Consider the following 26,279-nt stretch of genomic DNA (forward strand, 5'->3'; position numbering starts at 1 on the left):
GTCAAAGCATCCCTTTGGGATCTACAAGAGGCTTAATTTGGATCCTGGAATAATAGTCTCATCCCATGAAATGTAATTAGAGTTGTAATTTTAATATTAATAAGCTGAGTAGCACAAAGTTCGGAGTCGTGTATTAATCCTATGGTTAAATATTTTTTCATTTGTTAGTACCTGCAGCTGTTTCAGTTGCTGCAAGTAAGTTTTTATTTTATTTACTGGTTGTCAGAGGCTAATTTACAGAAGAATTTTAAGATAATATTCATTCACAATATAAGCATTGACTATTAGAGAAGATTAAAAGAAACACATTTACAAACTTGATCATAATGTCATTCTGCTGTAAACATTATGTTGCCACCTGTTTGCCATATTATTACATTAATATTTGAAATTTAAAACAAAATACTATCCAAGCTATTGAAGTAACCAGTCTTGACATTTAACACTAATTAAATTCATTCTTTGAGAGAATTATTTTCCTTATGAACACTCCAACAAAAAGACACTAATTAGTGAGAAAAGCTAAGACATAGAAGACTTTTGTCAGAATGTTAAACAAAAAAATTTTAATGAAGGCGACAATACAGATAGAAAATTCCTCTCTATCTTGTAGGGAAATTATTAGCAAAATAAACAAATGCTTGTTATAGGATGCATTTTTAAAAACTTCAAACTTTAATATTTTGTTTTAATAGTTTTAATACATAGGAGGAACTATTTTGTATATAGTTGAGGAGATACCGGTTACCATTCAAAAGCCACCCTCTTTTGACCACAGTGGCACAGCTGCTTCATACACCAACATGAACATTGCCGTTATTGAGGTCTTGAATCAGCACAACTAGCAAATCCTGTTCAAAGATAACCGAACATGTTGCTTTAAGTTAGAGAGAAGTGGTACAAAGGTGCTACGGTGAAAAATATGTGAGTGTTTCTCTGGAGAGGCTTCCATGGACAGTTATGCAGGGGTGAAACAGAGAGAAGATGGGCCATTGCAGTTCCACTGTGCAATGCATTAGGTCAGCTTCATAGCCTTTGTCCATCATTTACCTGTATGTAACTTACCTTACAGTAAAAAACAAAATGACTTTTTCTTCTCTCTACATCTGGGTAGTTCACAGATATAACCTGCCTTGGATACGAACTTACCTTTTCAGTATTGGAGGCAAGACCTCTGACAGAGGATGTTTTATTTCATCGAGTTGCATGTGCTGACAGTGTCAGTCTGCTTGGTATCTAATGGGAAAACAGTATCGTAGTTCTGAAAGTCACTCTTCCTGGTATAGTTGACTAACACCAACATGAACTATTCGGTTTTCCTGAGTCAGAAGGAAAAGGGAAAAGAGAGACTTCAGAATGAACAGGACATTCAGAAAGGATCCCAAATTAAATAGGAGTGTTGTTGGGTTTTTTGTTTGTTTGTTTGTTTGTTTTTAATATTTTAAAATTTATTTTCTTGCTTTATGACAGTCAGCACAAGTGGTATTCCTTCCCAAGGAAGGCAGAGTGTTTCAAATAGCACTGGAAGTCCTCTCCTTGATTATTAATAATTATATGCAGTGTCTATAACAGTGTTATATAAACTTTCTTCTTTAATTTAAACAGCCAAATGCTGATATTATTTTGTCTTATTGGAAAATGTACCACTTTCTACAGCACTCTTCTGATGTTTTGAGAATAATAAATCTGAGATTTATTAAACAAGTTTACACCTAAGGCATGGTCCTTAGTGACACGAAGGAGTGAACTCGAACCTGCCCATAGGTTGTTTTTTGTTCTTAATCATCCTCAATATTCTGAGAAGAATTTGTCCCCATTTAAGTCTTTGGCAGACTTCATTTGACCTGTTTTTTCCATCTATGAGAGTAGGTTTGTTCTTGTCCCATAGAAAGTCCCTTTTGCCTCCAGTTTTACCTTCCTGTCCATTAAGTTTATAGGGAACACATAAAAGACTGTTCAAGACTTCTCACTGTTTCTCCACTCCCCTTGATAGAAGGAACTGTAGAAGCACTGATGCAGCGATGCAGAGAACGCTCTCTTCTCCCATAGTATGCATGAAAGAATGTGACCAGTGGACAAGAAAATACAGCTGATTCCATCAGCTAGAATAACCAGCTTTCTGCAAGGTAAAGAACCAGCCTTGTATCTGCCCCGTATCAGTGGTATAGGGTTACTCATTAGCCTTTCACACACAACTAGTAGTATCTAGGTGAATATTTGGAGGTGTTTTTCTTTCATGCAGACTCAGCAGGAAAAAGACAACTTTGTTTACTTCCTTCAATTTGAAAAGAAGCTTTGAAAAAATAAATAAAGCTTATGGCACTGCTTTGAAATCAAGTAGTTGTTCTGAGTGAGCGGGTGAGATTTTTGAGTAGATACTTGAACATGCTAGGAAAATGAAGCCTGGGTGATGGTTTCAACAAATGAAACAAAAACCCCATATCATAAAAATGTACGTGTCCCATTTCATGGGTTATATTCTTAAAAAAAAAAAAAATTTCATCATAAAGAGTACTTAAGAATAATTGCAAGAGCAATTGGTTAATGTGAACTTAACATAGGTTTCAGAAAGTTAGATATCAGTAAAGTGACACAAGGATTTTTTTTTAAATTTAAAGGTTTTTCTATGACCTATATTCTTCATGGTGAAGTTAGTAATTATGTCCTGTATCTACAAATTGCAATCTGGTTTCCTTTTTAAAAGATCTTAGCTTAATGTGTAAGTAAGTGTTATTTAGAGTGGCAGGGGGTTTTATTTTTATATCTTTTCAAATCTTTTTGTTAAAACAGTGTTTGCAGGAGAGAAAATGCTTCTGTGAAGTACAAAAAAAATGTTAACTAGGTTAAGCCCTCAGGCTTCTCAGAACTTTAAATAAGCAAAAACTGAATGTTAAGTATGCAAAAATAAAAACAAACATGCAATTTCTAGAGGAGAAGTAGCTTCCAGCTGCAGAAGGTTATTTATGCTATATCATTCTTAAAGTTTCTTTTATACAGTTTTTTTCAGTTCACATTATTTTGTATTGTGCTACACCTATTTAACAACAAACCTAAGAGCTGTCTCACCTTAAAATATTAAGAACTGGAAATGTCTGAAGTGTTTGAATTTATTTCTTATTTGTCCTTCTGTACTTTCAGATTTTTGAAGCAGTGGTTAGGATATTTCCACATTCATACCTCTGTCTCATCATAAATTCCCTAATCTGTACCATAATTGGGTTAAATATTGCTAAAACATCTTCTAGAATGTTCCAATACATTTTAGGATGTGTCTCTGTCATCTTCAGGGGGAAAAATAGCAGGCTGAGTAGAGTTCTTGTAAAATGCAAACAAAAGCTTATCTGGAGTTGACTAGCTTAGGCAATGCTCTAAAATGTTTTTTCCACATGGCCACCTTGTTTAACAGGCTTATTCTCAAGAACATCATGAATCGGTCACTTGAAATGTCTGAAGAAGAAATTAGCACCTCCCTGCAAAGTTATATGTAACAACTATAGATTTTTCCAGGTTTTGTGTAATCTTTCCTAGAAACTTCAGAAGTTTCCCACTGTCATCTGCTTGTCATGGCTTACTAATTCACAAAAAGCTTGTCTGTTGAAAGTGTCTCAAAAGTTAAGCAGTGGATGGAAGTCTCCAGGCCACTCGCCCATGTTTTCCCTGCAGACACCTAGGTTTGTCGTCTTCTTTCCCCCCAACCTCCGACTGTGATGTTTCTGTCAGATATTAAATCATCTAGAAGTTATGTCGCTTCCAAATTGGAGTAAAGTCTCAAATCAATAAAGTCAAGGAAAGGGACTTCCAGTCCATGTTTTAGAAACATTTGTTTCTTCTGGGAATGAATACCATGAGTTTTGAAGGCATATTTAGAAAGAAGAGGGTCTTCACTGTTGTTAACAGCATTACATTTTCTTTCAGTTAATGTTTTGCAGAGTATTTTCTTGGTAGTGTGTTCATTAGGGGAATTGAATTGCTCTGAAAAGAAAATTCAGCTTCAGATGTTGCCTTTTTAGTGGGGACGGGGGGAGGGGAACTCCCACAACTTTAAATAGATCATATAGTTCTCAGTCAACACAAAATCTCTTTGTCTGCAGTCACCTTTACCAATATATGTTTATCAGTGCTTATTCAAACTGGTGCATAAAACTGTGTGCACACTCAGTTGGAAATGTTCATCTTTAACTTCATGGTATCAGAAATAGCTTTTTCTGTAGGAGCTTTTTTCCATAGTTGTCTGTGAAGCTGACTTCAGTTGAGCAGGTAGGGAAGAAAACGTAAACTGTGGTTGTCCTCTAATGCTGTTTACAGGTGATCTGCATATGTTAATTGGCATGTTTGCGGAGCTTTTTATTTTGTGTGCCGATTCTCCCATGACCTTTCCTAGCAGGAAAATAATTCTAACTTTTGTAGACCTTCACTTTTTTCAGGTCACTTAATAAGAGGTCAAGACTCTAAAACATCTTCTCTGTTTTGATGTTATGTTGCGAGATTTCTCTTCTTAGTTTCTTTTGCCATTAATGAATATTTGCCCAAAGCATTTTTACTTTGTTTGGTTTTCCCCTACCCACAACTTTTTAGGAACTGATCCCACTCATACTGTGTACAGCCTGCCTCCATCCTGAACCCAAAGAGAGAGATCAGCTTCTACACATACTGTTCAATTTGATCAAACGACCAGATGATGAGCAAAGGTGTGTTTGCGTTTATGTGTTACGGGACAAGAAGGAACTTTTTGCTTTGTCAAAGCAGCAGAACTAATAGAAACTGGGTATTACTGGATTATTTTAAGCAAGTTACACTTAAGCTGATATTTTGCTGATCTAATATTGACAAATTTATGTGGACTTCAGGGCTTTCCATTTTCACAACCTGCACTTCTAGCTACTGAAATGTAAGAATGTGCTTGTTAAGCTGCACGGCATTTCAGTTCCTTTTTTGTTTAAAAATGAACTGAAAAAACACTTTGTGAAAATGAGCTATAAGATCATAATTCTTAGTGGTTGATATAGAAATCAAACTAGCTTTTCTAAACATCTGTCTTACTGTGTCGTATTGATCTGTACATTTTTAGGTTAATTACCATGTTTAGTTGGGGAAAATACCATGAGAAAACAGTGCTCTTTCTACTTATGGGTCAGTACTACGGTAGCAATAAAAACTTCATAAGACTGAAGCAGTGATTTAGTTCTGACAGGTGTTAAGAGCTTTATTTAATTTTGGGTTAAGACTTTGAAGCAAAGTATCCTTTTACGTTGTATTATAAATTTAGTTCTTCCTTAGTACTCAGGAAGCATGACTTTGTACCTCTCCTGATAAGAATATCCTTAAGGTTTAAAGACAGTACGCTAGCTGGTGTGTTTCCTTCTCTAACTGTGGAAAGATTTTTCGTAACTGATCTGTAGCTCTTCATTGTTTTCATTAGTGATGTTTTGTAAAGCATCTGTATCTATCGTTGCATTATTCTTTCTTCAGACAATATAGGTTTTATTAAATAGTTGGAAAGCATTTCTTTTGAAGATTCTCTGAAACTGAAGTGTTCTGCTATCTTTTTAAGTTGTTCCTATGGTAAAATTTAGAGAAGAGGTACAATTGAAAGAGGTGGCTTTGGAAGTGAAAAGTGCATGAATAAATAAAAGCAAATTGTAGCACAGTAGCACCGTGCAGATTCGTATTACAATGAGATGCAGTCCTTTTCTACTTCAGATTCATTAGAAATCTGCTTCTGAAAAGGCTGTCGTTGTCTAAAATGTTTTGAATGTCCCATGCAGATTGAGAAGGTAAAATTATTTTGTGGATAACGGAGGAAGGAAGGTACATCTCACTTGCAGTCCTTTGTAGTTAATTAATCATGGGATTCGTGGCCTATTGAGTAGATTTTTCAGATGCCTGTTTAGCTGCAGTTATTCTTTTCCAGCAGCTAAGAAAGAAGAAAATCCAAGCTTTTTTTGTCCTCGAATTTGATCATTCTTTATTGTGAGTTAATTATTTATATCTAAAAATAACTCACATAAAAAATTTGGGAAGTACATGCTGCTGTAATCTCCAGGACAAAACGTATATACATCATACACATTTACATACATAAAAATCATAGTCTGTTTTAAAATTGCCATAAAACCTGACTGAAGAATAAGTAAAATTCCACCAAATAAAAGGCATTCTGATTGCAAATTAAATAGAAAATACTTATTCAGAATTTCAGTTGGTATTTAATACTTAAATAATACACTTCCACACAAATATATATGCTTGTTTTTTATCTAAAGTTTAAATAATATCTTAGCAGTCTTGTGCGATATGAAGTAAGCAAAGACTTTCAGGCTTACTCTCCAGAACAATGGTATTAATTATCTCATATCTTGTTTACCTTCTGCTATACTGTACATGCCTACATTATTCATTAAAGTAGCAGGTGATAAGTTGACTTTTAAAATTTGTAAAATGCATGAGACTGAAATATGACGTTGCATTTCTAATAAGGAACCCATTAAAATAACTCTTTAAATATTTGACCTTGTACAGTATGTTAACAATTATGCCAAGAGCCCGTATTGTACTTATTGCCCATGTGAGAAGCTTTTTGGTGCATGCATATATAGCATATTGCCATAGTCTTGTATACGAACATTATATTTAACAAGGCCACTTTTATCCTCAAGGCTTTGCTTATTAATATACTATTCAGCTTTTCAAAATGTCTCTGGAATTTCCTTCTGCAAGGGAACAAATATATGTTAGCTTTACTTAAACTTCTTTTGGGACAATTATGTTGGTTTTGGAAGCTAAAGAGCCATGAAAAAGTCAGATTAATGTTGTAGTCTTTTAGGACAAGGTTAAAACATATTTCGAAATGTGAACTCTTGAAGATTTCCAAGTAATGTACCCAGAAGCAGCACTCTTAATGAAGAGGCTAAACTACATTAAGCTTTAGTGTATCTAGTATGACTTTTCATGGGTCATATGATACCACTTCTTACAGAGCACACATAATTTGCTTACATATTAAGGAAAACTCGAGTAAGTTTTTAATGTAACCTCTGTTGCCCAGTTCTGTGATGAGGTGCAGCATGTACAATCAAAGACAGACATTTGAATAACTGTTTTGTTGGTTGTAGAACTCAGAATTGCCACAGGCTTTTGTCTCCATATTGCTATCACGTGTCAGCTGTTGACTTCTTGAGTCTTATCTAACATTGCATGTTTTTTTCTCCCAATCTTTTAACCTTGATCAAAGGTCTAGTTCTCTGCATGTGGTAGAGACGAGAGGAAAAATAATAATTTTTAAAAACAACAACAACAAAAAAAAAAACCACTAAAGATCTTGCTCTGATTGTTGGCCTAAAGAATGCTAGGAAAAAATATTTTTTAATAGACTATTTCCCCTTGAGGGGATTCTGAAAGTGAATGAGTGGGTTTTTTTATTTTTTTTTTTAGTATATTGTATAATTGGTTAAGAAATAACCAGCAGAATCTCTGCCTTTCAACCTTAAGGGCATATTGTTAGCTGCAGTAAATATTTAGGAGTTTAGACATGACACTAAAAGGGTAGCTAACTCTGGCTTACTTTCCACAAAGTAATAATGAACAAATTCTCAGTGGTGTCTTAATCTTACCGTGGAGGGGATCAAATGAGTGTCTCGTGTCCACACATTATAATTTGAAAATGGTTATTTGAGTGTTGATATAGGCACTAAAAATAAATAGAACTGTTGAACAGCATGCAGAGTTGGTATCAGTCCAATCCAATGCACAGGAAAAATAGGTAGAAGTAAAAAATCTTAGCAAGATTAACACTCATTAAATAAACATTAAAATATCACAAATGACAGTTAAGTACAATTTTACTGAAATTTCAAATATATCTCTGTGCCTGTGAAATTAGTGAAACAACAGTGATTTCTTGCAAACTTTGAGGAATGTTAAAAAATGGAGGAATATAAATACAAGTGACTCAGGTGGTCATAGATACTACAGACTGGTTAATTGCTTCCCTTTTGTAATGGGCTTTAGAAGGTTTCTGACAAGAGTAAAGTCCACTATTTTGGGAGAGATGACAAAAACTTGCACGTTAGAATGTTGCAAAACCATGTCATAAAAGAATTAAGTTACTTGTTTTGAAAGAAGTTCATTAAATCTCAGAAACGCTTCTAACTAAAAGCAGTACGTGTACTTGACTAAAATGCTGATATTATGATAGTGTTAAGTAGTTTAGGTCCTTTTACTGCATGCTGAATCATAGTGTTTAGTAATAAGAACTAATGAGAGTTTTAGGCAGAGATTCCCGATCTCCGACATTAGGAAATCACAGATGTTCAAATCAGAGATTCTCAGGTTCTGGTTCTTGGAATTTGGGATCTGCAGGTTTCTGAAAGAGGCATATTAAATAAAAAACAAAACAGAATCATAGAATAGTTTGGGTTGGAAGGGCCCTTTAAAGGTCATCTAGTCCAACCACCCCTTGTAACAAGCAGGGGCAATAGTGGCTTTCAGTGTAAGATTTAGCCTTTAAGTCAATGTGTATGGTGTGAGATTTTGACTGTAGACAATCACATGTTGCCTGACATCATCTGCATTTCTTAACTTAAAGAATATCATCTATATATTATAGAACTTTGTCAACAGATTAAAGTTTTAAATTTATGTTTTCAGACAGATGATACTGACTGGGTGTGTGGCATTTGCCCGACACGTTGGACCAACACGTGTAGAAGCTGAGCTTTTACCACAGTGTTGGGAACAGGTAACTGATTATTTTGTGCTTTATACTGGAAAATTAGCTAAAAAATCCTAAATGTTGAGATTGTTTTGGTTTTGTTTTTCAATGAATGACAATTCAAAGTATTTTTCGGAAAGATATTTTGATGTTCTTTGTCCTCCTTATATATACTCTTATATAACATTAAAAAGAACTCATAAGCAGAAAATTTGTCAAAGACTATCCGAATGTTCTAGTTCCTGCGTGTGTTTGTTGTATTGAAATGTAGATATGCACACATTCTTCATCAGTGTTGCCTAACCTGTTACCAGGTAGATGCCTTTATAATTTGTATTGTAATTTTCAGACTGTTGGAAATCCATTTTCATTTGAAGATTTGATTTGATGATTTTTATATTGTATTAAGTCCCTGGAGCTGTGTCCATACTTCAGCTAGGTTAAATTCTTAAACAGAAAATCAAAGTTCAAAGTAGTCAGAAATAAGTCCCCTTTAGACGGGCACGATTTTACACCTGTAAGATCAGCCTGAAGTTTATATGTGACTACCAGAACCACAGTGACCTTTTTCCACACGTATTCTAAATTAAAAGAAATAGCTGAACAACCAAACTGAAATGCTCTTACTGTTTCATCTAAGGCATAGAAACAGAACAACGTGAGTTCAGGTGAAAATGCATGCTATTTTCCTACCATAATGAAGAAAAGGGAGTTCATTGTTGTCTAAAAGACAGTGAATAACTAAGCCATGACAGAGTGGTAATGCTTGCACAGTATTCCTGCTCTGATAATTATCTACTGTTTCTTACATAATGCAGCCATCTGTGTTTCACAATGAAGTCCAGGCTTTAATAGTCTTAATGCTTTCTGATATTAGAAGTAAGCATTATGTGCAGCATTTCTGCTTATATGTGTGACTGATGTATCTGTTGATTAAATGAAGGACTTCTGTTAATAGTAGTTGAACACAAAATATTAGTGTTCAAAAGAAACAGTCTCACCTCAGCAAGAGCACAACTTCATCATACCAGTTTCTTGCTAGTTGCTGATGCAAAAGAGAAACCAGTCCAACTGCAACAGTACCAGTATATCAGGCTGGCAAGCCATATGTCATCATGCATTTATTTAATGCAGTTTGCCAGACTTTATTTGCAGTACTGAAACTAGGTCATTATTTTCTCTGGCAAAATACCAGCTGAATCTCATTGTCATAAGACAGAGTTTGTAGAGGGAACTCAAAAATAGACATAATTTTCTACCTTTTCTCAGTAGATGCTTTAATCATGAAAGCATTCATGCAGTTGGTCTCCAGCCAAAATCTATTTACAGTTGCAAAGGACCGGACCCTCAGAAGATTCAGCATTTTCATCCACACATTCTGGAGCTAAGCGTTATCAGGCTAGTCTTTGTGATATTTTTATCTGCTTCTCACAGGTAGAATTTGATGGCTGGCTCATCTGAATTTAGATCAAGGCTCTGTGAATGCTAGAAGTTCCCTCAGAAGTAGTGACCAGTTAACTGGCTTCCAAAATGGTACCTCTGCTTAATAAAGACAAAAGGAAAAGAAATGGTTATAAACATTTTACAGTTATGTTTCAGCTTGCAAGGGCTAATAATCTTCCCTGAACATAAACCTTGTGGAAATTTGAGTCTATCTTCTTCCAGTGTGTCTTGGCAATATCAGAGGTGATATTTATATTGCCTTGCCAGTCCACCTAAACCAGTTCAAACTAGTCTTTGCTGTTTCCATCTGGTAGACAGAGCTCCAGAAGAGAGAGTCTGTCCCTATTGCCAGTAGGGAATTTACATTTGGAAAGACAGCAGATAAGTCAAAAGATACTATAGGTATTAAAGCAGCCTGTTGTATGCCCATAATGTTTCTCATCTACGAAATCTCCATACTTTAAAAAAAACATTACAGGTGCCCTTTTGATGAATACATGTCTTCATCTGTAGTTTCTCCTAAACCAGTAGAATTGAGAGAATCACAGAATGTCTGGGGTTGAAAGGGACCTTTGAACATCCTGTCATCCAAGCCCCCTGCTTAAAGCAGAATCAACTAAAGCAGGTTGCTCAAGACCAAGTCCAGCCTGGTTTTGAGTATGTCTGAGACTGGAGGCTCCATAACTTCTCTGGGCAATGTGTTCCAAGGTTTGATCACCCTCCCAGTAAAACAGAATTTCTTGTATTTCAATTTGTGTCCATTTCTTCTTGTCCTTTCATTGGGCACCTCTGTGTTCTTTACCTCTATACAGGTAGATACAGATATTTATACATATTTATAAGATCCCTCCTGAGCTCCCTATTCTTAAGACCAAGCAATCCTAGCTCTCTCAGCCTCCCCCCACGTCAGATACACCTCTCTCTTCATCACCTTTACGTCTCTGTGCTGGACTTTCTCCAATATGTCATCTCCATAGGTGGAAGCCCAGAACTCTGTGCAGCACTCCAGATGTGGTCTTATCAGTGCTGAGCAGAGAGGGATAATCACATTCCTTGTCAGCTGGTGGTGCTTATCCTAGTGCTGCCCAGGATACCATTGGTCTTCCTTGCTGCAAGGAGCACATTGCTAGCTCTGCTTGGTATCTGTCAGGACCTCCAGATCCTTCTCTGCTAAGCGGCTTTCCAGCTGCTCTGTCTGTCCTGGTGCATGGGAATTACTTCTGCCCAGGTTCAGGACTTTGCATGTCCATTTCTTGAACTTCGTAAAGGTGCTCTCTTCCCTTTTCTCCAGCCTGTTGAAGTGCCTCTAAGTGGCAGTACACCCATCTGGGAATATCAGCCACTCTGTCCAGCTTTGTGTTATACCTGTCGGGATGCATTCTGTCTTGTCATCCAGGTCATTAGTGAAGATGTTATACATCTTCGTTGTTGGCCCAGAATCAACCCTTGGGGTGCACCACAGGGGACCAGCCCCCAGCTGCAACTCCTTGAACCTGTGATTGCTTCAGCTGGTTTTACATCCACTTCACTGTCCTTACCTAGTCCAGACTTCAGCAGTTCGTGAATGAGGATGTTATGGGAAACAGTGTCGAAATCTTGCTGAGTCTAGATAAACAATATTCACTGTTCTCCCCTTGTTTGCTGAGCCAGTCATATCAGAAATCTATCAGGTTGGTCATGCCTCATTCTTCCTATATAAATACATGCTGACTATTCACAAACACCTTCTTGTCCTTTGTATGTTTGGAAATGCTTTCCGGGATTAATTGCTCCAACACCTTCCCAGGAACTGATGTGAGTCAGACTGGCCTGGATTTCACTGGATCCTCTGTCTTGCCCTTCCTGAAGATAGCAGTGACATTTGCTTGCTTCCAGTCCTCAGGAACCTCCACCATTACCACAACATTTCTTCAAGAGTGGTCTTGCAATAACATCAGCCAGCTCCCTCAGCACTCATGAGTGCATCCTCATCAGGGCCAATAGACTAGGGTATGGCCAGTTTGTTCAAATGTTTCTTAACCAGATAATTCTCGACCAAAGGCAAGTCTTCCTTGCTCCAGACTTTTGCGTGGGTTTTGGGGACCCTGGACTACTGAAGACAAGTCTTCCCAGTAAAGATTGAGACAAAGAAGGCAGTGAGTACCTTGGTCTTTTCCATGACAAGATGATCATCTTACCAAGGCTATACAATGCATAGCAAGAGAGAAAGAAATAGCCACACCACATGCATATCCTATTTTATCTGTCAGGATCAAACCATCCAAATTTCCCTCTTTCCATTTTACCCTAAAATTTTTATTCACAAAACATATGGAAACATATCACATGTTTCGTTGTACAATCCTTATACTGACCATTAACGTTGACTCCACCAGGATGCAAACTTGGTCCCAAGGTGTCAATATTTGATTTGTAAGGCAGGATTTTCAAACAGCCTTTGAGTGGAAAGGGGAGGTGGCACAGAATCAAGAGGTTCTTGGGGATAGGAGCTGTTTTCAGTCACATTTTAGAGGCGTGATGCATTTATGCTGAACTTCAAGAGCATGCAAGTACTTTTTGGTTCAGTACGTGTGTTTTCTTTGGACATCGATGTCTCTGCAAGAGCAAGGCAGCTCTGCTGCACTGGCTGGCTCAGGGCACTAGAGGGCACTTGTGTAGCTCTTAGAGGAGCAGCGCTCCTGAAGGTTTGCACAAGAGAAAATATTTCATGGCATGCCAACTCAGAAGTTACTAATATTCTTTAACAGTAGCCCATATGCTGCTTTCCGCACTTATTTTTACCTCATATACATACGTGCTTCTTGGATTCTTCTCTTACTATAAGCTCTGTTTTATAGGACAAGTAGAGAAGGCTTTCTCTGCCTTTATGCCTCAGTGCAAGAATTTGGGGCTGCTCAGTACCCATATGCAACTTGTACACACACATTCAACATTTAACTAATAAGAGCAGACTTATCCTTCCGTTGCAGTTCGCTCTAACCACATTTTGGATCCTGGTTGATGCAAAGCAAATCACCATTTTGTTTCTCTTTACCAGATCAACCACAAATACCCAGAGAGACGGCTACTGGTAGCAGAATCTTGTGGAGCTCTTGCACCTTACCTTCCAGTAAGAATTAATACTGACTCTGAATACTTTGCTAGTGAAAACAAAGTGAAAATCTGTTACATAATGTAAATGTCCTTTATCAATGTAGATATTCCAAAGTGTGTATGTTATGCATAGTCACTCACATTGTCTTCTGCTTTATATTACACGTGAAATTCAATCAATCACATCAAGGAGGAGATAGCTTACTATAAAGTCAGTCGAGCTATAAAATGTATTTTAAAACAGTATATTCTGAAAAAATCATCTTTGTTTCATTAAAAATGAAGGCAGGTAGAACCAATTAAGAAAACAAGCTCTGAAAAAATAATCAGCACCCAACAATAGCATTCTTCAAATGCCGTGGAATGTTACATCAAGAGTGCTGCCAGTCAGAAATAGCAGTAAAATTAAGTCTAGAACTAGAATTTGAAGCTTCAGAGAAAGAGGTTAATAACCCAAATTAAAACCCCACTTCTCCAATTCAGTAGTGCAGTGATTAAAGATTCTGTTTTAAGTCTAGACCTATAATAGTTTTTTACTGTTAGTTATTTTTTGGTTCCATATGAATTAAAGTATCTCAATTTTGTGCTTAGTAGGGCAAAAGACTCTCTAATGAGGCTACTGACACTTTATATTCATTCATCTTCTGTTGTGAAAGCTGAATGTGTAATATTCATAAAGGGATCTGTGGTTGGAGGAAGGGCTTTTGTTTGTGAGCATTAATAGAACTGCAAATTCTTTGTAAAAATTGATAGAAACCCACATTTCTTGTTAACAAATTTCTTGTTTCTTGTTTACAAACAGAAAGAAATTCGTAGTTCGTTAGTACTTTCCATGCTGCAGCAAATGCTAATGGAAGATAAGGCAGATCTGGTACGAGAAGCTGTGATCAAAAGCCTTGGCATCATTATGGGATATATTGATGATCCAGACAAATATCAACAGGTTAGTTTGGGTTCTGTATGTTCATGGTTTTTTTTATTAAATCTTTCAGATAGTTTCAAAAATTTTGATGGCTTATATGAACATTGATTTTGTTGTATCACCAAGAAGAAAAAGAAAACATACACTTAAAAGTCTCTTTAGAACCTCAGGTATAAGCCTTATACAGAAGCTTCTCTGTTAATTCATAATTTGCCTTCAAGAACATACCACTTCATTGCCCACCTGACACTATTAGCCGATTTGTTATCATCACTTGCTAACAGAGATTTGTCTGCTACAACAAAGTCTGCTTGTAGTTCAGTATTCTGCCTAATAATGTTTCAGAGAAGTGAAAATGAAGAATTTCTAATTTTCAGTTTTTGAAGGAAGAGTGGTAAAGTGTGTTTGTATTAATTCTGATAATCTGACTGTAGAGAAATACTGGCAGGATCATTGAACCACCTGCTGTTGACCTTTGTAGGTGTGATGGGAATATCTGTTGAAAGCCCTCCGTGTACTATCTTGTTTTATTTGTATTAGCATAAAGTTTTAAAAATAAATGGTAATCTTTTTCTAGTCTGCGTGTCTTGTCTGGGAAACTCGAGCACAAATTTTAGGAAAATAATTACATTCTTTACTATCTTTTGCCAGGGCTTTGAACTGCTGCTTTCAGCTTTAGGAGACCCTTCAGAACGTGTAGTTAGTGCAACACATCAGGTATTTTTACCTGCTTACGCTGCCTGGACAACAGAACTGGGAAATTTGCAGTTCCATCTTATACCTACACTGCTTAATAAAATTGAAAAATTGCTCAGGGTATGTGTTCAGCTGTTTCTACATTGGAGAATTTTCTTTGTATCTTTGTTAAATAGGCAGGCTTTTTTAAAAAATACAAAAATGTAAAGAATCACTGCTTAATGTTCTATGGGAGAAACATTTTCTGGAGAATGTTGTAACTCTGTAACTTTTAGTTGTCATTTGGAAGACCGGAAAGAGAGGAAAAAAAGCCACACAGTAAAAACCCTCAAAAGCAAACATATTTTTCTTTAACAATGTTTTGCTTTATAGCCAAATAATCAAAATGCAGTTCAGAAAACACTTTACTTGGGGCTGTGACCAGATAATATGTGTTATTCTGAGTGTATTTTTGAGTGTGTTTGCCCTGTATTTAAATTATTTTAAGTGTCCTAATGCTGTAGTTTTTAATAAAGTGCAATATTTATTAGACAAGAAAAAAAGGAAGTAGAATCAAATGGTTTCGTTAGGTTGCTTGCAGTTGAACCAGTTTCCCTGCACACTTGATTCGGTAGATATCTGAAGAGTTCTGAAAAATATTCTATCACAATATCAATATGTTCATCAATATGAACTACTAAATGCCAAAAGCTATACTGCTTGATTCTGTTGAGTAGAAGTGACTTAAGGGTGACAAGGCAATTCAGATAGTGACACAAAGTAAGCTTGTGGTTATGATAATTACTATATAATTAGTGTCTCTGTGTAGAAGCTCATCACAGACATGTTGACCTCTTGCCAGGGAGTACACGCCTAAGCAACAGATCATCCAGCCCAAAAGCTTTAAGTAAATGTCCTGTTTGTTTCAGGAAGGAGAGCATGGCTTGGACGAACATAAGCTCCACATGTATCTGTCTGCTCTGCAGTCACTGATTCCTTCACTGTTTGCACTGGTGCTACAGAATGCACCTTTCACAAGCAAGGCTAAACTTCAGGGAGAAGTACCACAAATAGAAGGTAAATGATTCATTTCTGATATGTGGAATTTTTATAAACTGTATAATTCAGTGACAAATCTCAAATCACTATTAACTGCAAAGGAAGAATTTCAGAAAGTAGTCCACAGTCCACATGTATTTGGGTTCTGTGTGTTTTTAAGGCTAGTGCATAAACATAAGTTGCAGAGTCTATGTGTAAACTTTAGATTTTAATAGCAAACCATCCGTACAGTAATGATTTATGTCCCCAAGCCTTTATTTCTAATCCACCTGTTCTTTATGTTGTATTTTCTTATATAGCAAGAACAGAGAAAGAAACTCAGTGAAGAGATTCTGTCATGTTGTGAATTTTATTTCTTGAATGTTGCCAAGTTGACAGAGAGAATATTTTGCTTTTTTTAAAGGCAGATTCCAGCATAGGAAGATTTGTCATGACTTTTTTCTTTGTTCTGTTTTTCCCCTTTTGGGAAAAGATCTTTCTATTTCCTTCCCTCCCTCTACTCCTACTTCATTCCTGTGAAAGAAGTCACATACCCTTACACAGAAGGCACTCAAGAGTTTCAGCTTCCTTATCTGTCTCTACTTACATCACTTCCAAGGTATTTTCACTTTCTTTCATTCGTGATTGCCTCTTCTCTGCTGTTACAGTCACTAGATTTCCCCGACCCGTGTCACCTCTTCAGGATGTGGCCATCATCATTGGAAGCCGCGAACAACTAGCAGTGTTGTTGCAACTATACGACTATCAGCTGGAACATGAGGGTACCACGGGCTGGGAGACTTTGCTATGGGTAGTCAATCAACTGTGAGTTAATTCATAGCTTGTCATTTCTAATTTTAAGATGTGTCAAAATTAGTAGCTCTTAAGCATGATTATGTTTAACAGTTATTAAACATAAGAATTTTAAGTATGATTGTGTTTAAGAAGTATTAAAGAGGAAAATACTTAATTTTTTAAGCATTTTAATTTTCATATTGGATTGACTCTGATTTTTTCAGAAAATATCAACTATCTAGCAGAATGTATAGTTAACTATTTGCTCCAAAAATTACCTCTTGCATCTTTGCACTAGTGTAGTCAATTCTATGTTGAAGTGGAGATTGTTGTATTCTGAATATTTCATGAAATACGCTGCTCTGTAGTAACAGATGTTTGAAAATGTAGGTCGGACTTTTCTGGCACTTAAACCCTTGCTTTCTTCAAGGGTCAGGAATTGTACAGAACATGTAGATAATTTTATTAGAACCAGTAGTGCTGCGTGTATGTATGTAATATAAACAGTAAATCTATACAAATACAACTGGAGATAAACCAAAAGATCAGAGTAGTGGTTAATATCCTTTTGTTTCCTGATTTTTAGGCTACCACAGCTTATAGAAATAGTTGGCAAGATCAATGTAGCATCAACTGCCTGTGTCCATGAGTTCTCTAGGTTTTTCTGGAGACTTTGTAGGACATTTGGGAAAATTTTTACAAACACTAAGGTAAGATATTGCCTTAAATATTCTACAAAAAGAGTGCTTTGATAATATATATTCTCCATATTTATGGTGTGTCTGAATACCTGTACTTTATGTGACCATTTGTATTTGCATGTCACACTGATGCTTTTCCATATGTATATTTAAACCTGTTTTTCAGCCTCTGTCTGCCTCCTTTTGATTTCTGTTTTTGACCTTTTTGGAAGGGCTTTCTCATCTTGCCCAACAAGCAAGCATTTATTATTTTTTTTTTTAAACTGTGTTCTTCATATTTGCTTTGTGAATGGCACAGAAAGTGGGAGAGATTATCCTAATTCCAGTGATTTAACAATTGCCTTTCTTCAGAACAGCATGCTGTTTGTTCAGTGTTAGCAGCATACATAAGTACTCCAGCCTGTAGTTGATTGGAAATTTAGAATTAATGCTTTCTCTACTCAACATATTTTCTATAGATGATAGCTAAACATTTTTATCAAGAAATACATCATTTTTCTCAATAAAATAACTTCTGAATATAATTTAAAAATATTTTAAAGGAAAATTGTAAAACACAAGGGACTACCCAAAGATAAGATTACAGAACAGGGTCAGCATCATGTGCTGGCTACACAGAGGAGAAGAAAAGCCAGTCTCTGGTCTTTGAAAGCCCCTTCGGTACGTTATCTTTAGAACCCCTGCTTCTATAAAATTGTTCTGATACTGGTTATCTCAGCTGTATTTTTGTGAGAGAGCACTTCATTGGTACTGAAGATATAAAAAAAACCCTTTTTTTGTTTTTTGGTTTTTTTTTCCCACATATGGCTTGGTGAACTGTAAACCCTAGAGCCCAACTAAGCATATTGCAAAGAGATTTCAACTTTTGGTATCATGAGTGCTAAATACTGCTATCTTTGTGTGGATACTTAATAGAAATTTTTACAATTTTAGGTCGTACTTGCAACTTTTGTAAAAGATTTCTATGCTTGTTAAAGTTTTTTTTTCTTTCTGTGCATTGAAAATGTCCTTTTTTTTTATTTATTTTGCTATTATTATTTTTTTTTCCTAAGTTAACTGACACTGCTAACAGGCTTTCTTATATGGGGTTCATTGTCCTTTGTATAGGTAAAACCACAGTTCCAGGAAATTTTAAGACTTTCTGAGGAAAACATAGGTAAGTAGCATTTTACTCGAATAAAAATTGATCTTAAACACAACCGGAAAAACACCTGCCAATCTGTTATTCAAATAATATTTTCAGATAGCAGTTCTCAAATTTGTCTTCTTTCTGAAATGTTGAATATCTAATCTTAATCGGAATGAAACCCTGGCTTTGTAGGTTGTGTGTGTGTATAAAGTAAAAATAAAATCTCAAATCCAAAAACCACTTCAGTATTAATTTAGCACATGTGCGCATAAGTTTATGTGTATAAATTTTTCATGTATATGTAAAAAGGTGAATATACCTAATACTTATAATACACACATAAGTCTCCCTTTTATATATATATATGAAAACATAGAATATATAGTGTATATATATTACACACATATATGCACAGCTATGTATTTGTATAAAACCTAAATTCTTTACTGTGTTTTATTAGATTCCACAGCAGGTAACGGAGTGCTAACAAAAGCCACAGTTCCCATCTATGCAACAGGGGTCCTTACATGTTATATTCAGGTAGGTATTTTTCTGTTCCTTTGTTAAACATATAATATGTAAAATTTATTCTTAAAAAAAACCAACTAACTGTTTGAAAACTCACAGTGCTCTTGTGCTTTGAAGATAGCTAAATAAGTAGACAGCTATGAACACATTTAAAAGCAAAGTTTTCTGGTCAGGTTGTCTGCTACATTTAGATGATAGCCACCTGTGTTAAAACCTGAATTCAGTAAATTTTAAAAGGACATCTTCACCACTGCTAACTCTCAGACATTCACAGCTGCCATGTGCTTCTTTACAAAATACTAATGTTATTCCATAAGTGAGTTCTTGGCCATTTAACTGTGACCCTTGCAACCATGATTTTGCAAAATGTACTGAAACGGATAAGTAGGTAAATCACTATTTTGGGCACAGTTGGAGTCTTAAACTGTAGTGTTACCTGGTACTAAAATAAACACTCCATGCATAATACTACCCAATCCTCCAGTCACCAACAGTTATGGACTGGCATATATGTGGTTTACAGGAAAAAATAAATACTTCATCATCTCACAGACTTTTGGTGGACTGTGAGCAATTACGAACTGTCAGGAGCCATGAAAGTGCTTAAGTCCTCTTCTCAAAAGTTTCTTTAGTAAAACTCGTTGGGTAATTTATGCATGAGTGTGTGCTTATTTGATGACATACAGAAATAAAATCTCTTCTTGCGTTTCCTTGGAAAGGTTCTTGTTCTTAAACCACATTTGCCAAGTTCATAAGAAGATTGTTAAAGGCTAAATCTAGTTTGTTCTCGTTCGTAGTCTCTCTTTCATAACTGTAGGCCATCACAACTGCAGCAATACTTGTGTTACGTTCAATGTTGTACACTCTTCCTGCAGGAAGAAGACCGCAAGCTGTTAGTTGGATTCTTAGAAGATGTAATGACGATGCTTTCACTGTCCCATGCTCCTCTTGACAGCCTGAAAGCTTCCTTTGTGGAACTGGGGTAAAGAATATACCTTGGGGTTGGCTCAATTTAAATGCATCAGAAGGTTTTTTTATGAGAAGCTGCTAATCTGGCTGTGATTTTAATAAGTGGGATGCTATGGATGAATAAAGGGTACACTTGCTTTTTTCCCCTTGGTGTTTCACAAAATTTAAACTTTTAATCTCTAGATTAAAAATGTAGTGGTAAAAAATTTCTGAAGTGTAAAAAAGGAACACCAAAAAAAAAAGGCAAAAATCAGTCATTGAGGATAAAACAGAAATTCATTTTTTGTTTCCCATACTATTATGTTTTCTAGACACATATGTACATTCAGTGCAGTGTCATAATTTATTGAAAATTATAGTCTTACAGGTTTGGGATTTTTTTAATGAACTTCAAAATGCAAGCAATTTTCTAGGCAGCAATGTATTGCATGTCCTTCAGACTGAGATAAATGTTATGTATCCTTCAGAAAGGAAAAATGTTAGAGTTTTAGATTTTTTGGGCCATGGATTCTTGAGACTACATTTTGTAGGCAGGGAACATATTTGGGGTTTGGGAGTGGCTTTTTTTTTTGATTTTTTGATTGCCCAACTGTTTTCTTTTAGTGCAAACCCAGCTTATCATGAGCTGCTATTAACTGTCTTATGGTATGGAGTTGTCCATACTTCTGCTCTTGTTCGATGTACAGCTGCTAGAATGTTTGAGGTAAGTGTACCCAACCTTTTTTACACCTTTTTGAAACTAGAGCGTATTTTTAAAAACAGTAATTCATATTATTTTGCTACATTCTTAAAAATTACAAATTGCTGAAGTTGTGCACTGTGTGATGGAGCAGGAATTGTTGAGCAGTTGTTTCTGTGTCTGTTGTGTGTTCAGCGGCACATCTGTCATTAAGCAACTTGTCATTAGCCACTTGCAAGATATTTCTGTAGTAACTGTGTGTGTGTTCCTTGATCTGCCACTGCCTTAATTGTTGTGTTCTGATTATTGCATGCTGCAAAACATTTTCCATTTATGAAAACGGATTTCATTACTAAGCTGTGTTCAGACCGGAATCAAATCCATCGTCAAATGTGTTTGCTTAGGTCTGTAGATAAACATAACCAAGCATCCCTCTGAGTTTTAACATTTGCTTTTGTTACTCAACACATCATCAGTAGCCTAATTCACAAGTTAGTGGTTTTCAATACAATCCTCTTCCTTTGTAATTCAAAGGAATTTCCATTGGTCCCAAATGTGGTGGTGAAAACACGCATTTAACATATTACGTATTTTTTGTAAAAACTGAAATACTTTACGATTACTTTACTTGACACCTAGTGACAGTTTCATCTTTCCCTTAACATCTATAAATTTGTTCTGGATAAAGACTCTTACATTCAACTAATTAGTTTGCTTTTATTTCCATATCATGCCTTTGTTTTATCAAGTGTTAATTAAGAAGAAATGTACAAAAAGCATATTTCTAATCATACCATCACAGTGCATTCCTTTAAAAAAAAAAAAAAAAAAAAAGGAAAAAGAAAAAAAACCCACACTTATTTCTTCCACATTTGACTCATTTGGATAACCTTGGAGTGGACCTGTAGCTGAACCTGCCACCCTGTATCCATTTGCAAAAACAAATCTCAATTCCGCCTCTGGAAAAAGAGCACTTAAGGTCACCATTATTGTTCTTTACTGCAGCTCTGCAAGCCGTTGCAGATGAAGCACTAAAAGATCACTTTAAGACACTTTAAGACGTATCCTGAGACTTCTATTGGAAACCTCCAACCTTGTATTTTTTTTTCTTTCCTTTAAAATTTTTAGTCACCTTTAAAATATTTTTGAGTTGTTGTTTTAACTCTAACAAGAATATTGTTTATATTATATAACCTTATATTAATATAACCTTTTTTTTTTTTTTTAATAAGCATTAGCCAAACATATGAAAGACTTCAGCTGTAACACCCTGTTGTCTTGCTTGCAGTTGCTTTTTGGATTCAACTGCATCTTGATTATTTATAGGCAGTCCTGCATGCTACTTGACTGCTTGTTATGTAATATACTTCAGTTTTTACTAAAGCACAGGCAACTTTGTTGCAGACACTTTAATCACTTGAAAATAGTATCATATTGCCACTTCATTGGTAGCCATAGCATATATATTTATATATGGCAATATATAAATAAAAGAGGTGGTAATAGTTGGTCTTACTTTTTGAAGATTCCTTCAAACAAGGAATTACTGACATCTCAGAGGCTGCTGAATGGCAAACCCCAGAAATTAGGTATTAAGGTAAAGAGTATGTGAGAACTATAGAGATTCTGAGCAGCGCAGTGGTCTGTAGAGCCGCACAGAAATTTGGGCCGAGATTTGGGCCTTCCAGACTGCGTTACCACACCCTTGTGGCCTGTGGAGGACTGCAAGGACACGAAAGTGATTTGGAGGTGTTCTACCCCTTCTCTCCTTTTGGGGGCCAGAAGCTTTGTGCTACCATTTTTAAGGTGTAGTATGCATGAGTAGATGGTCACACATTGATCTAGAGGAGTCAAAACAGCATAAAAATGTGTTGTCTGTATCTCTGTGACCTTACACGCTGCTACGTGGCTTTGCCCATCCAGCTGTTTCTGTTGCTTCTGTATTTTCAGTCAGTAGTTTTACCATTTGAATGCTGATGCAAACTGATTGCTGCTGGTTTGAACATGAAGCACATAGCTGAGTTATAAGCTTTGTTGGTCTGATAAGGTTCAAAGCTAGGAACACTTACCCTTAGAATAATACTTGAATTATAAAGCATGTTTTATTTTCTGTAAGACAGAACCATGTTGTTTACCACGCTTTACCGTAACTAGAAGTGTGGCAGCCCACAGAGTCATGAAGCTGAGATCATTCTAAATTGTTTGCTAATTATACAAATCCCAAGCATTTTTTTTCAAAGCACTACATTGCCTCTAGGCTTTTCTCAAGATTAGTAAAGAAAACTCAAGCCCCTTTATGTTTAAAATTGAAAATGGTAAGCAACTCCTTATTTTAATCAATGGGAAAATTGGTATATCTGCATATAGGAGTAAGATCACATTAGTCAAACAGTGAGCCATGTCCTTAACAGCTGTTTGAAGAGTAGCCCATAAGCGCAACCCATCAGCCCTTTAAGTTGTCGCCACTGTAAATAATCATCAAATGTGTTAATGTTAAAATGTAGTGGTTAAACTGACATTCCTAGTACTTTCTGCATAACAAGTATAGGAAGTTGCAGCTTTTCCCCTCCAGGTGCTTTGCAGCAGTAATGCACATGTTCTTATACAGCTTAAAAATTCTCTGCCTGTTCCTCCTCCTCCTATTATTATCCATAAGGCCACAATGCGTTCAGTACATGTGTGCACCCATGCATGCACGCACATACATGCACACACAACTATTGCTTAATAAAAATTGCTGGTTTGTATAGAAGGCTTCTGGAAAGTCAGGTTCCTTCCAATCTTTCCCAGTTTACGTTGTTTTAAAATCAGAGTTGGTAAAGCAGGAATGCTCAAACAAATAGCAGAATGTAAAACATTTTCTGGTTAGACAGTGTAAATATCGCCTGCTTGTGGTACTTTGTGATACTGACAACTACTGCTTTCCCCATGCCCTGTGGATCTTGTGTTCTCATTACACCACTGGAAGGAAAAGCATAGAATTTGTGTTCATGATATAATGTCCGTAATTAGAATCTGGTTAAGCACTACAAGGACATTTCAAATTTCTCACAGAAACTACTGATAAGTTTTTTATGTTGATCTCCTACAACCAGCAGAATTCCTCACACGAGACAGAAAATGGAAACTCTTTCCCTTTTTTGTTAAGGCAGACAGAAAAAAAAAAAACTTTTGCTGAATATGAAGAATTTTTGGAACTTGTTGCTTCTGAAAATTAGTAGGTTTTCATATGTAGAAAGCATGTAAAGGGCATCTGCTACACATGCAGCAAATGTATGCTTATGTATAGCTACATAAGTAATGTAAAAAAAGGATCACCTGGGAACATCTAAGTTCAGTTTCCACATAATTTATGGGTAATAAATTTCACTGTGATCTCAATTTTTAACATTTGGCATATATTGCAACAAATGTATCTCTTCCTTAGTTTGCAAAAAGACTTGATGAAACACATTGAATGGATAATCCAAGGTTTCTTTCGTGTTCTACATGCATAGACCAGCAAGGGTAATTGCACGTGTGTACTGCTTAGATGGCAGTTAAATCAAAAATAGCCCCAAATGACTTTGAGGAAAGCTTAGTGGCATCTAGGAAGGTGCTATTTGTAATATTGTAAAAGGTCTGAAGAGTATCACTCAGTGTGGGAAAACTACATGCATTTGGCTTAGCTAAAGACCTTGCTTTTGCATGTGACAGCCACCTGCTATAATGAATACCATTCCGTTGAGTTAGGAACAGCGTTTAGATTGAACTGTCAAACTCAAATTACCATCACTTTAGTATTTAATTATACATCATTATATGTATGCTTATAATACATCATTGTATTAGTATTTGAATTATAATACATAATTACTTGCCAGAGTTTTGAGAATTCGAGTTTTAAAATAGCTGCAAATAGAGCAAATATCATCATATTGTTGAATATGTCAGGTTTGTGCTGATTGCCAGACCACTTCAGCTTTCTTCATGCCTTTGCGTATATGAAGCACTAGTGTAGCAGTATTTGCTTAGCTTCTAATTTTGTTTTGCTTTTTGTGTTTTTTCTTTCTCTCTCTTGGTTGTGCCGTTCTTCTTCCCATGATACTGTGCTCGCTCTTTCCGTGCATCACCTGTGATACCCCCCTGCTCCGACCACTCAGCTGTTGGTGAAGGGGGTACATGAAACTCTGGTAGCTCAGAGAGTTGTTCCTGCTCTCATTACTCTCTCCAGTGACCCTGAAATGTAAGTTTCCTGACTGTCTTATATACCCAGCATCCCTCTTAATAGCTGGGAAGAAAAATCCATCAGTTCTGTTTCTTATTATAGCTGAACAACAAGTGAATTACTTCTAAGCCAATGTAACTTTTAAATCGCTTATTTGTAAATAAAAAGGTTTACTGCAACACATACAGCTAAACTGGTTAAAACTGCTGAATAAACTTCAAATAGAAAACTTAAATTGTAATTTCGTTTTTATGGCTTTTATACTTAAACATGTTCTCAATTTTGAAATTTGCTCACTTTATTTCTAGAAGGAAACTGGATATTAATATGTTTTGTAATGCTTTACTACTGCAAAACTAAATATCATCTGCATTACTGAAATGCAAAAATAGTTTTGGCTGTATCTAATTTATGATAGACAACAGTAGTACTTTATTCACTGGACATTCTGATGTGATATTTCTTTCGAGCCGAGGAGGGATGCTTTGCTAATTTCACTAACGGATTGTTACTAATAAACGCTACAGCATGAGTAGAGTCTTAATTGTTCTAATGTCTTGTGTGGGTGACTAAACCAAGAAAAAACCCCAAGAGTCTGCCTGCCCATCCTCAGTCACAGCTAACCCAGTTCTTCCAGTTTACCAAACCATTCTTTATTGCATGTTGACTGGTTTACAGCTGACTCTTCGAGGCATGAGTGAAGCCTTAGTTGACAAGCGGGTTGCTCCGGCCCTTGTTACCTTGTCCAGTGATCCTGAATTGTGAGTTTCAGATTGAGACCTTGAGTTAATCCTGTCTGTCTTTTTCCTGGTCTGCTTTTCTTGTTTTGTCATTGCTAGAAACTAATGTAACTTAAAGTACTAATTTTCTAATTTTTAAATGTTGCGTTATTTTTAATTAATTTTCTTCTTAATGCTTCGTACATCTTAAAGACTCTATTTTTCTGTTGTAGTTCAGTAAGGATTGCAACAATTCCTGCTTTTGGGACCATCATGGAAACTGTTACTCAGAGAGAGGTAAGACACCTGTTGTCAGGCTGTTGATTTTGTAGCAGAAGTGGGTGATTATTTTTTTTGTTTAATAAATCTAGAAACCCTGGAATTTATTAATGAACATGGAAGAAGAAAAACACAGCTTAAAAATTATTTCTTCCTTTGTTTTTTCTTCCAAAAGTCCTTTAAGTTTCGCAATGGTTTGTTGGTTGTTTTTTTTTTTTTTTTTGGAAACAAACCAACCCTCTTTTAACTAATAGAAACATTTTCTTCTAAATATTAAACCAAACATAAACAAAGAAAAACCGGTATTTAGAGAGGGAGGCCTCTGCTAGAACATGGCAAATCCCATGCTCAAAATATTTTTGTTAAAACATTCTCCAATACGGTTTATTTTC

The 26,279-nt window shown here is 35.9% G+C and overlaps 1 protein-coding gene across 4 annotated transcripts in view; it reads left to right on the forward strand.

The window, feature by feature from the left end:
• RELCH (RAB11 binding and LisH domain, coiled-coil and HEAT repeat containing) overlaps positions 1-26,279 on the forward strand; it is a 79,874-nt gene that overhangs the window by 37,029 nt on the left and 16,566 nt on the right. The window contains exons 1-15 of one of the 4 annotated variants that reach the window (XM_082044069.1): positions 2,103-2,126; positions 4,576-4,688; positions 8,647-8,737; positions 13,191-13,262; positions 14,049-14,189; positions 14,820-14,984; positions 15,773-15,920; positions 16,550-16,706; positions 17,263-17,386; positions 18,485-18,533; positions 18,967-19,046; positions 19,910-20,016; positions 20,607-20,706; positions 24,825-24,907; positions 25,842-25,905. In XM_082044069.1, coding sequence (XP_081900195.1) covers positions 8,651-8,737; positions 13,191-13,262; positions 14,049-14,189; positions 14,820-14,984; positions 15,773-15,920; positions 16,550-16,706; positions 17,263-17,386; positions 18,485-18,533; positions 18,967-19,046; positions 19,910-20,016; positions 20,607-20,706; positions 24,825-24,907; positions 25,842-25,905 — 1,377 coding nt within the window. In that variant the 5' untranslated portion in view covers positions 2,103-2,126; positions 4,576-4,688; positions 8,647-8,650. Of the gene's footprint in view, positions 1-2,102; positions 2,127-4,575; positions 4,689-8,646; positions 8,738-13,190; positions 13,263-14,048; positions 14,190-14,819; positions 14,985-15,772; positions 15,921-16,549; positions 16,707-17,262; positions 17,387-18,484; positions 18,534-18,966; positions 19,047-19,909; positions 20,017-20,606; positions 20,707-24,824; positions 24,908-25,567; positions 25,651-25,841; positions 25,906-26,279 lie in introns of those variants that run through there. The other 3 variants (XM_082044066.1, XM_082044067.1, XM_082044068.1) reach the window with 3 other exon arrangements.

Source organism: Streptopelia decaocto, assembly GCF_964273445.1.
Source record: "Streptopelia decaocto genome assembly, chromosome: 2".
NCBI lineage: Eukaryota > Metazoa > Chordata > Aves > Columbiformes > Columbidae > Streptopelia > Streptopelia decaocto.